Consider the following 12,048-nt stretch of genomic DNA (forward strand, 5'->3'; position numbering starts at 1 on the left):
ATTTTGTTCACGGTAGTTCCTATCAATTACTGTTGGGGTGTGATGGGGCACAGTACTGCATCATCAGACGATATAAACTTGATCCACAGCTTCACAGTATCAGCGTATCTGTGAGCCTCTACAGTGTGCAGTCACCCTTGATTATGATGCAGAATATTTGTGTGGAGTTTCACAGAAATGCAAACAAAACTGAAATTGACTGATGGTTCATTCAAACAGTTTGCATTAAGAACCAGCTTAAATACTCAAGGATCAATTGAGCTGTTGCCAAGAACAGTGGAAAGCTGGCAGATTTCCTCCTGATGACATACCACAGACTTTCTGTTTCCTAACCTAAAATGGAACCATGTAACATAGAATCATAACATCAGGAAAGAACATAAACATCAATTCAGGCTGCCTTAAATACTGCAGTGATATATGAATAAATATTTTAATTGGCTTTTTCTGCAGGCTTACTTTACCTTCATAAATAATCAGGTTCCTTCTGTTAGCATGTGCTAATGCTATTTCAACTAGTGGCTTTCCAGTTAGATTAATCAAAGATTGTAACAGGCATTCAATTAATGTTTTTTCTTTATTTTTGTTTTGTCTTGAAAAGGGAAAAAGAAATTCCGTCGCCACATCTTCTCCCAGCATACACTGTGTGCATAGGGTTGCCAACTTTCTTACATCAAAATAAGGAATGCAGGGGACAGGGGATAAGTATGCACTTGTAAATCCTTCTGGACTGTAGTCTATCAGACAAAGCATCTTTGTCGTCAGACTGTTCTCAAACATTTTTGTTAAGCCAACTGCCATCAGGACAGTCAGTGCCTGTCCACTAGCCTTTTTAAATAATGGCAAAGCAGAGTCAAAATATTGTAGAATTAATTGCTTATTTAAGACTCTTATTTGTCTTCCACTTTAATAAAAAAAAAATAAGCACACAGCATCATAAATATAGCCAATTATCTTCTTCAAATCTGAGGCCTCATGGACTTCATCTCTTGCCCCAAGCAGAGTCAGTCAATTGTGGTGTAAAGACTTGATGGTTATTGTAGATAATTCATGGCACAGGATTCCAACACACACACACACACACACATTATATGGCACATGAGAAATTCCTCATGTTAATATATCTGTAGGTTTCTGAACTGCTCTGTAATGTAATGATTAATATTATGCAATGTGCCTTGTGTCTGAACACATTAGAGCTGCAATTTATGATTATTTTGATAATTATTAGCATGCTAATATGTTTTTAATACCAATTAAAAATGACTGATTGTTACAGAGTGTCTGTGTTGTGCAGTGTGTGTTTAACTGTACTGGGAAACTTAATTTGAAACTGATAATGTGGCAAAAATAGTCCCAGCAACATTATCTCTTTGTCGTATCTCAAGGCATTCCTTAATTGCATGATAGTCTGTTTATAATTATCTACAACTTCCAAGGTCAGAAGACCCCAGACATGTAAGCAGTTTTAAATTGCCCAAGAAGCAATTATCTTGGGACCCTGTGGTTCCAGGTGGACTCCGGACCCATAGTGCCCCTGAAGTGGATAAGCGGTTATAAACAATGAATGAATCAATAAAACATGGCCATTTATTAAAGTGTTTGAGTGGGTTTTCACACCCTCTTACATTATTTTTTACATTGCAAGTGATGCATAGAGAGGAATGTTTTTGAGGATTACTTTGAGGATATCTTTGAGTCTGTTTTGAAAAAGCAGTCTCCTGACTACAGTTCTGAATATGCTCTTCAGATGATCGTTATTTGTGGTTCTTGTTTGATGTGTTGTTTGGAAAAAGCTGTTGATGTTGTCCCTGTGTTTGGTTATTTTGTTGTTTTTGTCCACATCTGGGACTTATTCAGTCAGCCTCGGGTGTCTCAGAAAGACTCAGAGTCAGAGCCAGGTTGATGACCTATATTTCACTTGAAAAACAGAGGTTAACAAAATAAATATAATAATAATAGTATATACATTTAAAGGCAAGAACTATGAAAAAATGTTTTGCACTTTTCATCAACAAAATTAACTAAAAAACTAAACCAAAATATCTATTATTTCTGATCAGAAAACCACAATATCACAAGGAAATTGGTTCTGTGCATTACAAACTGTGACGTGTTTCCGTTTGGGATTATACCGGCATCGTCGCTTCCTTTCTAGGTTTTTAGCGATTCTTTTAATGGTGTGTCTAGAGTTTAGCGGGTGTTTTGGAAGATGAATATCGGCAAGAGTGCTTTTCAGAAGCAGGAAGAGAGTGCTTCGGAGCATTGTTCAGTGCCACTGCTCTGTTTCGTCAAGGTATAATTCAGTGCTGAGTTTTCATTCTTTCCCTGAGGATGAGGTGCTTCCGAAGAAATGGCTGGTCAAGATACGGTGCGAAAACTTCACTGTTACAAAGAACACCAAAGTGTGCAGCACTCACTTTAAAGAGAGTGATTTTGCTGTGGACACTCAGCGAAGACGTCTTAAAAAAGGCTCAGTTCTGACCATTTTCGAATGGAATCGACATACCATAACCGAGTCGTGACTCTCTGTTTGGGAAAGAAGAGAAAGACCCCCCGCCCCCCCAAAAAAACCCCACAAACAAATAACCCCTCAAAACACAGTCCTTTATTTTGTCCCCTTTTCTTTTTTGTTCCCAGCCTATAGGAGCATGGGCTTAGGTTTGGGGAGATCCTTAACATAATAGGAGATAATTAGTCCCACCAGTTGTACTGCAGTCCAGCATGTGGAAGACATAAAACTGAAGGAATTTGGGTACAGCTAAGCCTCCAAGCAGTTCTCAGTCCAAGCCACCAGCACATTAAGAACCTCCGTAATGAGCCTGAAACTCAAAGTTTCTCAACTAGGAGGTCTTCCAAGCAGAGAGTAAATGTGCCTGTAGGTCAACTCTCTCTCTTACCTGGCTTCACCTATTTATACCCCTAGGCATGATAACCTCCCTCCCCCTAGAGTATAGGAGGTATATCATAGCTAGTGACGCGGTTGGTTACAACAAGGTGAGTTATCTAACCTAGCTAACAAAGTTTGTGTTTCTCAGTCCATTTATTATGGTACAGCTGAATTTTTGCTTTAACCCAGGACACATGTATTAGATATTCAGTGTATGAATAGATTGGCCGTCTTTGTTATGAGCTGGGATAGAGACAAAATATGTATTATATGAACACTTGCAAATCCTTTACCTTCAAGGGTATATTAACATGCATATTTGAGTTTGTTCTGTTTTAAAACAAGAAAATGCTCCGTTTACTGTTGAGTTGACTTCCAAAGAAATTATTCTTTGAGCGTCTGAGAGTCACTGGTATGAACTGTTGGCCAAAGATTCAGAGAGTTCAGACGCATCAGTTCATGACTTGCTAAACAATATCCCATCATTCACTGCAGCATCATAAATTAGCTTTTTAGTGACTCCTTAAGAAAGTCCTTCCAGATTCAGAAGTCAGATTCAGAAGCACTGTTGCGTTTTGTTTGTTGTGTACCTTTTATGGACAAAAAATACAATAAATTGAGGGCACTTGAGTACCACCTTCTTTACTTTAAATATATGTTTTTTTTTCTGAAATCATAAGCTATTTATTTGAGATTTGAGTATGTTAGATATGTAAAAATAAATGTAAATACAAATGTTTATATATAACATGCAGATTCCTTTAAATTCCACTTATTACTGGGTTATGTTTCCATTGGGTGTGCTTTTATCTCTCTCGTTGTGCCTTCTGTTTTGATTTTCATCTTGTCCCGTCTTGTGATGCAAGTTAGCTGTCCTGCCTGGCGTCTAGTGCCTGGTTCTGTCTTAGCCTCCCCTTTTTTCTCTATTTTGAGCGTTTACGTTTGTGTGCCTCTGATTTTGCACTCCTAGAAAAGGGTCACTGTCTGTTCTGATTGGTATTGTTTTTGTTTCCCGGCCATGTGCTTGTTCTTTTGGGTATTCTGGTGTGTGACTACATTCCTTGTTTTTTTTTCTTTCTTTGTTCCTGCCTTTGTCCTGACCATGCATTTCCCTTTTCACTATTTTCCTTGGTATTTAATGTGTTTGCCTGTTCCTCACAGGTCTTGTTTGGGTACATATTCTCTGTCTTCCTTTGTGCTTGTGTTCAGTGTTGCCTTTCTCTGTGAAGCGCTGTAGTGGGTGTTTTTGTGACATGACAGTAATAAAAAAAATTGAGCCCCTTTATGCAGGGGACCTTAAGAATTCATTCCGTTTTGTCCTGCAATAACCATACAACTGCTTATGTTTGATGATCCAATATAGCAACAAGTATTTTATAAAGCTTTAATCCATATGCCCAATAACAAGGCACCAGAGCCTGATGGTTTCCCTGCCGAGTTCTACAAACACTTTTGGTCAAACTTAGCCCCAATGTTTAATAGACTGATATTAGAAATTAAACAAAATATAGAAACTGCCAAGAAATATGAATACTGCAACCACCTTCCTTCATCTTAAACCAAACAAAGATGCTACTTTCTTTTAGGATTACAAGCAAAGCTCTAGCCAAAAAAATGTAAACCTGTATCCTTGATACATCTTGACCAAACAAGTTTTCTCAAAGGCTGACAATCATTCATTCATTCATTCATTATCTATAACCGCTTATCCAATTCAGGGTCGCGGTGGGTCCAGAGCCTACCTGGAATCATTGGGCGCAAGGCGGGAATACACCCTGGAGGGGGCAGGCTGACAATCTTTCTCTTATAATCAGCAGGATGCTGTATATATCAATTACACCACTCATCAAAAAATACCAATGACAATTGTCACCTTAGATGCAATAAAAGCTTTTGACAGTTAGCTGAAAATTTGTATTCACCACATTACATAGATTTGGATTTGGAGAATAATTTATTAAATGTATTCCAATTTTATATACTACACCTAAGGCCACAGTTAACACTAACGGATTAATATCACAACCTTTCACATTACACTGAGGCACTAGGCAAAGATGTCCACTCTCTTCCTATCTCTTCAATATCTTCACTGTACTATAAACAGAATAGACACATTATATGGCACATAAAATTAGTCTATATGCAGATTATATTTTTCTTTTCTTAAAAGAACCATTAATTACAATAACAGCAACCACTAAAACCTATCGAAATTTACTAAAAAATATCGGATTAATCGATAAATTGGACTTAAATATGAACAATTTTTATGATACAATTAGCACATTACCTATTCCTCTGAACACTAATCACATCTATGTCCCAAAACCCAGTGAGCTGCCTGAGTAGGCACTGACTGCATAGACAGCCGTTTAAGCAGATAGCGTTCTAGCGGTCGTCTGTCCTCATAAGGTAGATTATTGAGATGCTGTAGTTAGACAGCGATTGCATCACGGCTTGTTCTCGCCCACTGCACACAACCGAGGTTTACTTACCTCAGCCGCTGTAAATCGCACATCGCGATAACATTCTGCCAAAATAAGATATCATAGTATCCTTTAGTATCCAGTCCTTTCCAGCAGGCCATAATGGCCTCTTCAAAAATCCATTAGTGCGCTATAGCTTCCCCAAAGGCTGCTGCCAGAATATTAATTAGGACAAAGATAACTAAGATAAGTGTAAGTTGGCCTTAACGGAAATGGAAGGATTTGTGTGCCATAAAAGCTACACTTTCCATTACAGCACAATTAAGAGAAACCCACAACAGTGGGATAAATGTTCCTGGAATCAGGCGTGGCGTAAATACAATAACAATGATGTAAATGCAGCTTCATGCAAAGATATAAGAAGTATGAATACAGCAGGATCACCACCCTTCAGACTTTACTAAACAAGACCAGAGTCTTGGGCTTGGAAACAATAGCTGGGATCTAATGGATGCTTTGTTTAAAGGTAAGCAGTGATATATTTCTCTTCGCGACTGTATATTATACAATATATGCATATTATACAGTATATCCATATTCAGAGATGTAACATTTATCAGAAGTTATAATTATTACATTATGATGTTGAAATCAGATCTAGATCTTCTTTCTCTCCAAACAGATACATTTACTGGTGATGATATGGACACAATATCTAATGTGTCCCTTCCTAAATTTTCACAGAACCCCTTTTTAAATCCTGGCCCTGGTAAGTTCTCACTCTATTTATACTCAACAGCATATGGAAGCCACTCAGAACTGAACGCATCAGCAATGTACCTAATAATAATCCAAAATAAATAAATAACAAACAAAGCTACTGATTAATTCCTAAACCTGTTCAATTAATTGGACTTGAGAAGCTAGACCATTTGTAAAAATGTCAAAGTCAGAGAATGTAGGAAAAACATTATCTAGGAAAATGAATGTCATATTTGTTTATATTTAGTTTGTATTGCCATACACAGGCATATACCTGCATAAAGATATGCTACATTTTAGCATCAGGAATGGTGAATATGGCCTTCTAATGAATAGTGTATGTTTTAAGATTTATTTTTGTAATTTTCTTTATTTAACAGTGGTCTATTTCTAGCAGAGAATTCTGAGAAGGTTTGATTCCCAGTTTGGGAACACAATGCTATACCAGAGACATTATTAGCCTACCCCTGTTACAAATCACACAGGATGCGTCTACATTCTAAACAGCAATTATCGGGTCCAAGCCCTATGCCCAATTATGGAACAAAAAAGGATATTACTGATTGTCTGCAATTAATAACCTGTCAAAATTGTACATGTGGTCCATTGGTATAGTAGGCAGTAAACACATTTATTTTTTGACAAATAGGATGATTGGTTTACATACACTTTATTAATCCCACATTCATTTATTCGTTCATTCATTCATTCATTGTCTGTAACCGCTTATCCAGTTAAGCGTTGCGATGGGGCCGGAGCCTACCCAGAATCACTGGGCGCAAGGCACACAGAAAATTCACCAGTGTTAATCAACACTAATAGTATATCAACACAATAATATTAATCAACACTGATTTAAATTCTCTTCTGTGAACAATGTCGTTGTACTTTTTCACTACCTTCGGTAGCCAGCAGCATTCTGTGCTGAGGAATCTCACCACACTCCCTTCCTCGCCACACTTCCTTTATTTAGGGAAGAGCATGCTGGAAAAGGGATGGACACGAGAGTTGCTGCTGTTTACAACAACAAGCAGTCCCTCACTCTTTTATATGGGGAAAGGAGCCAGTCACACTGGACATTTTTTTAAATGCCCTGATAGTGATCCCCATAGTGATCCCCATTTTAGATTGCACAGTTCAGACTAATACATGTTCATAACAACTTCATATTTTCCAATAAATAAATAAATCAATTAAAAGGTATAATGTTACTTTTGGGCGGCATAGTGGCGCAGCAGGTAGTGTCGCTCTCACAAGGTTGTGGGTTTGAGTCCCGCTCCGGGTGACTGTCTGTGAGGAGTTGGTGTGTTCTCCCCGTGTCCGTGTGGGTTTCCTCTGGGTGCTCCAGTTTCCTCCCACAGTCCAAAGACACACGTTAGTAGGTGTATTGGTGATTTAAAAAGTGTCCATAGGTGTGAGTGTGTGAGTGAATGTGTGAGTGTGTGTGTTACCCAGTGAAGGACTAGCGCCCCCTCCAGGGTGTGTTCCCACCTTGCACCCAATGATTCCAGGTAGGCTCTGGACCCACTGCGACCCTGAACAGAATAAGCGGGTACAGATAATGAATGAATGTGACTTCTCCACCTAATGGAGAACATGCTTGACTCTGCTCGACTCTACTCAGCTTTTCTGCTTTTCCATTAGGTAAATTTGGTCCCTGGTGCCTGGAACCAGGTTCTTTCTAGTCCCTCCAATAGGAACTAAATCGTGACATGTAAAGTTGCAGAGCACTCGACGCTGCACAAACACTTCATCTGTAATATATCCACCTACAGCAGAGATCACATTATTTTACCCACAACAGCAGCTTGTATAATTACTCTATTTGATCTGTCTGATGACAGAGCTGTGTTCAGTCCCAACAACCACATGAGAAAGGGTTTTGAGACAATACTGGGCACAAGCCGGGGGGGGGGGGGGTTGGGGGTGTTAGTGGTGGAAATGTGACCAGTGACCAGGGATAAAAATGTGAGTTGAGCCGAGCCAAGCTAGGAAGGTACCATACGGTGGAAAGCATCATAATAGTGCCATGAAATGTTGATAAATAAATGCTTGGGATAAATTTGGCAGGGGATGCAGATCAGGTAATGCCGGACCCAGCTAATGTGTACATCATTTTCACTATTCATGAGTTGTCAGCTCTGATATTTTTAACTTCTTGATTTGGATTATATTTGGTCTAGTGCTACAACATCACGTTCCAAATAGTCAATGGTTCATTCACTCAGACTTAATTTTAACAGGTGGATTTTACGTGGTGGAGGATACTGATGAGGGAGCAAGGGTTAACCGTATTACCCAGGAAGTTCTCCAAAGCTACCTCACTACAGTCTTCCTTCCTGTGGTTTACATCATCATCTTCATAGTGGGTTTACCCACCAACGCCATGGCCATCTGGGTCTTCCTCTTCAGGACGAAGGAGAAGCATCCAGCGTCCATCCTGATGGCCAACCTCGCCCTGGCTGACCTGCTCTTCATCATCTGGCTCCCACTGAAGATCTCCTACCACTTCAATGGGAACAACTGGATCTTCGGAGATGCACTGTGTAAAGTCCTAGTGGGATTTTTCTATGGAAATATGTACTGCTCCACAATATTCATCGCGTGCATCAGTGTGCAGCGATACTGGACAGTAGCTCACCCACTTTCACGAAAACAAAAACTCAGAACAACGGTGTGTGTATGTGTTTGTGTGTGGATTGTGGTCTGGCTCATCACAGCTCCTCTCTACATGTATGAACAAGCTGTTAATGTCCTGAATATGAATTTAACCACCTGCCATGACGTGACACGCCCCAGCCAATCAAGTATTCCTTCTCTATATTTCCTGACTATGGGCACAGTGGGATATATAATTCCCTGTGTGGTGTGTATAGTAGCGTATGTGTTCACATTTCAGTCCCTCGGGAAATCTGTATCAGAATCTGGCAGCAATAAGAAGAAAAAGAAGGCTATGGTCCTCATGATCACAGTGCTGGTGATGTTCCTGGTGTGTTTCACTCCCAGTAACATCATGCTGATGGTCCACTACTCTCTGCTGAATGCAGGAATTCAGAACAATGTATATGGGTTCTACATTGTGGCGCTGTGTCTGTGCAGTCTCAACAGCTGCCTGGATCCATTTGTGTATTATTTTATCTCGGAGGAGTTCAGACAGAATGTGAAAAATACACTGATATGTCGAAGTGAACGCACAGCCAAGAGGATGGAGGTGTCTTCCACACCTCTGAAGTCTTCCAGAGAAACCACAACACTTTCAGAAACTTAAATGTGGTACTTCAACAGATTGCAGAGTCTCTTAAGACAAAAGCCTAAACCACAGAATTATTGGATATACAAATGATTCCTTAATAAGAAAGCTTAATTACATTACTTTTGAGTAAACTGTAATTTCTTTCCTGATTTACACTGAAAATATATGCTGTGGTATTAAACAGTTGACATACCAGAGACACATATTTAGAGTGACTTGTTAAAGCACTTTGTTATCTACTCAGAGAATGCATTCCAGAGTTTTGAAAAAGGAAGTTACCTTTATTAGTTTCAAATATGCTTGTAAGCCACACTTTTGCAGGTCCTACACCTTTGGCTAGGTGAATCAGGAGAGAAAAGGTGTGTGGCCATCACAGTTGAAAAAATTAACTTCTGATGTAATCCTTCAGATTGTTTAAAATGTCTATTCAATTGGTGCAACACCAAAAACTGATATACGACCGTGGTTCCTACATTTTTCTGCCTACCCGGAATCATTGGGCACAAGGCAGGAACACACCCTTGAGGGTGCACCAGTCCTTCACAGGGCAACACACTCATACCTATGGACACTTTTTTGAGTTGCCAATCTACCTACTAACATGTGTTTTTGGACAAAACCGGAGCACCCTGAGGAAACCCACACAGACACAAGGAGAACACACCAAACTCTTCACAGACAGTCACCTGGAGCGGGACTCAAACCCACAACCTACTCAACCCCCACAAACCCCTACCTGCTGCGCCAGCTTTGCGTAAATCAGCTACATCTTGATATAAAATCTGAGTAACATGTATTAAGATTCAAATTATATCTCTGGATAGACATTATTTAATTCCATGCTACCCTTTGACATAAAAAATATTGAAGTATGTTCAAAATTATTGTCAGTGTGTAACTTGAACAAAACAATATAGCTGTGTGCTGCATAAGTGAACAACCGTTCCGGGATATCTCTGCATTCTGAAATACTTCATGTGTGAAAGAGGCATGATGGTCCAATGCCAAGCTCTGAAAAACAAACCCATAGCATTATCCCGCCACACAGTGACGTCATGATTTACTGGCATTCATCAAGCCCAGACTTGTCCAACCATCTGCCAGACAGATAAGTGTGATTTTTACTGCTAGATTCCAGTAGTAGCATACTTTAAAACATTCAGCGTGACACTCTGCATTGTGTTTGAAGTTTTAAGGCTTGCATGCAGTTACTCGGCCATGGAAACCCATGCCATAACGCTCTCCATGAATCAGTATTTGTGCTAATGTTAATGTCAGAGGATGTCTAAAACTCTAGTCATTGAGTCAGCATGGCGTTGTTGGCAGAGCGTTGGTTACTTTTATGAGCTGTATGCGTCAGCTGACATCCTCTGTAAATTTATCTGGTCTGCCATTTTGTTGCTGAGTTGCTGTGGTTCCTAAACACTTCCTCATTTCAGTAATACCACTCACAGTTGATTGTGGAATATCTAGGAGATGAACCTAACTTTTTGCAAAAGTAGCATCTTATTACAACACCATGCTTGAACGCAGAATGTTATTTCACAAAGGTTTGCAAACACAAACTGCAGAGCAAGGGGCTTGATTTATCTTGATCTTTGGCAGTGAAACTAAATAGAACAGCTCAATTCAATGATAAATTTGTGACCTAATTATTTTAACAATATGATTTATGCGTGGATTTTAAAAGTCTAAAAACATATTTTACTTAGGTGTATGTTAACTGACTTAAATGTAAAAGTATATACACTAGTGTCCAAGTGAATGTAAGAAGCTAGTAGGCATGTGCTCGTATAAATTCAAAGAATTAAAAAATTAAATAAATTTAGGTTTATGTGAAACTTTATTACACATTTGAAAATATATGGACTAGATTCCCCAGTGAGTATCAAGCCTAGTCCTCATCTACAATGTACTTTCCATTGGTTAATCTCCATTAAGAATTCAGTGTATTCCAAGACTAAGTTTAATCCTTGTCCAGGAAATCAGCCCAACAGGTTTATGATTAAAAATACTATGTTCTGAATGTCCTTGTTAAACTGTACTGTTTGTGTTTAAACACACACACACACACATATATAATGTATATATTACCTTTAACATTATGACCACCTCTGTTTTCTACATTTACTGTCTATTCCCCCAGCCCCACTGACTAAATAGGAGCATGCAGGAGTTCTACAGTTCTACAGTTACTTGAGTGTAGTCCACTTGTTGCTCTACATATATTTTTTGCCTCTTTCACTCTGTTCTTTAATGGTCAGGACCCCCACAGACCAGGTATGATTTGGGTGGTGGATCAAAGTATACAGAGCAACAGATGGACTACAGTCTGTAATTGTAGGACTACAGAGTGCAGCTGAAAGTCTAATTGGCCTTTTCTAGAGCTCTGTGCAGCAGTGTCAGTGAGATCATGTTTGTGGTACTGTGGAGTGACAGGGCACATTATGAACAAAATGTGCATTACCAATCTTCCTTTAAAGCTCCATTAGTAGCAATCAGGGTTAATATCTTGCTCCCTCCATTTCCTGTCTCATTCTTATTCAGACCACACACCCACAGCTGGGAAATCAGTTGTTAACTTGGAAAAGGTGTGGCAACCACACTCCTGCATTTCTCAGATTTTACACCACTAAAGCCTTTTTTTGTGGAGGTGAGCACCATCTGAATACAACTTAGAAATGAAGCCTTTTCTCTGAGGACCTGGAGGGGGC

At 39.3% G+C, this 12,048-nt stretch overlaps 1 protein-coding gene across 1 annotated transcript; it reads left to right on the forward strand.

The window, feature by feature from the left end:
- Positions 1 to 6,957: 6,957 nt before the first annotated feature.
- On the forward strand, positions 6,958 to 9,349 carry LOC136668076 (proteinase-activated receptor 2-like). The gene is made up of 2 exons (XM_066645321.1): positions 6,958 to 7,147; positions 8,325 to 9,349. The coding sequence occupies exons 1-2, from the start codon at positions 6,958 to 6,960 to the stop codon at positions 9,347 to 9,349; spliced, it is 1,215 nt and encodes a 404-aa protein (XP_066501418.1).
- Positions 9,350 to 12,048: the final 2,699 nt, after the last annotated feature.

Source organism: Hoplias malabaricus, chromosome 15, assembly GCF_029633855.1.
Source record: "Hoplias malabaricus isolate fHopMal1 chromosome 15, fHopMal1.hap1, whole genome shotgun sequence".
In the NCBI taxonomy this organism is placed as follows: Eukaryota; Metazoa; Chordata; class Actinopteri; order Characiformes; family Erythrinidae; genus Hoplias; species Hoplias malabaricus.

Excerpts from the sequence above, each read along its gene's own strand:
- LOC136668076 (XM_066645321.1), top strand. The coding sequence starts at position 6,958 with ATGTCGTTGTACTTTTTCACTACCTTCGGTAGCCAGCAGCATTCTGTG. Across the intron at positions 7,148-8,324 it reads TTATATGGGGAAAGGAGCCA|GTGGATTTTACGTGGTGGAG; the intron begins GTCACACTGGAC and ends TAATTTTAACAG.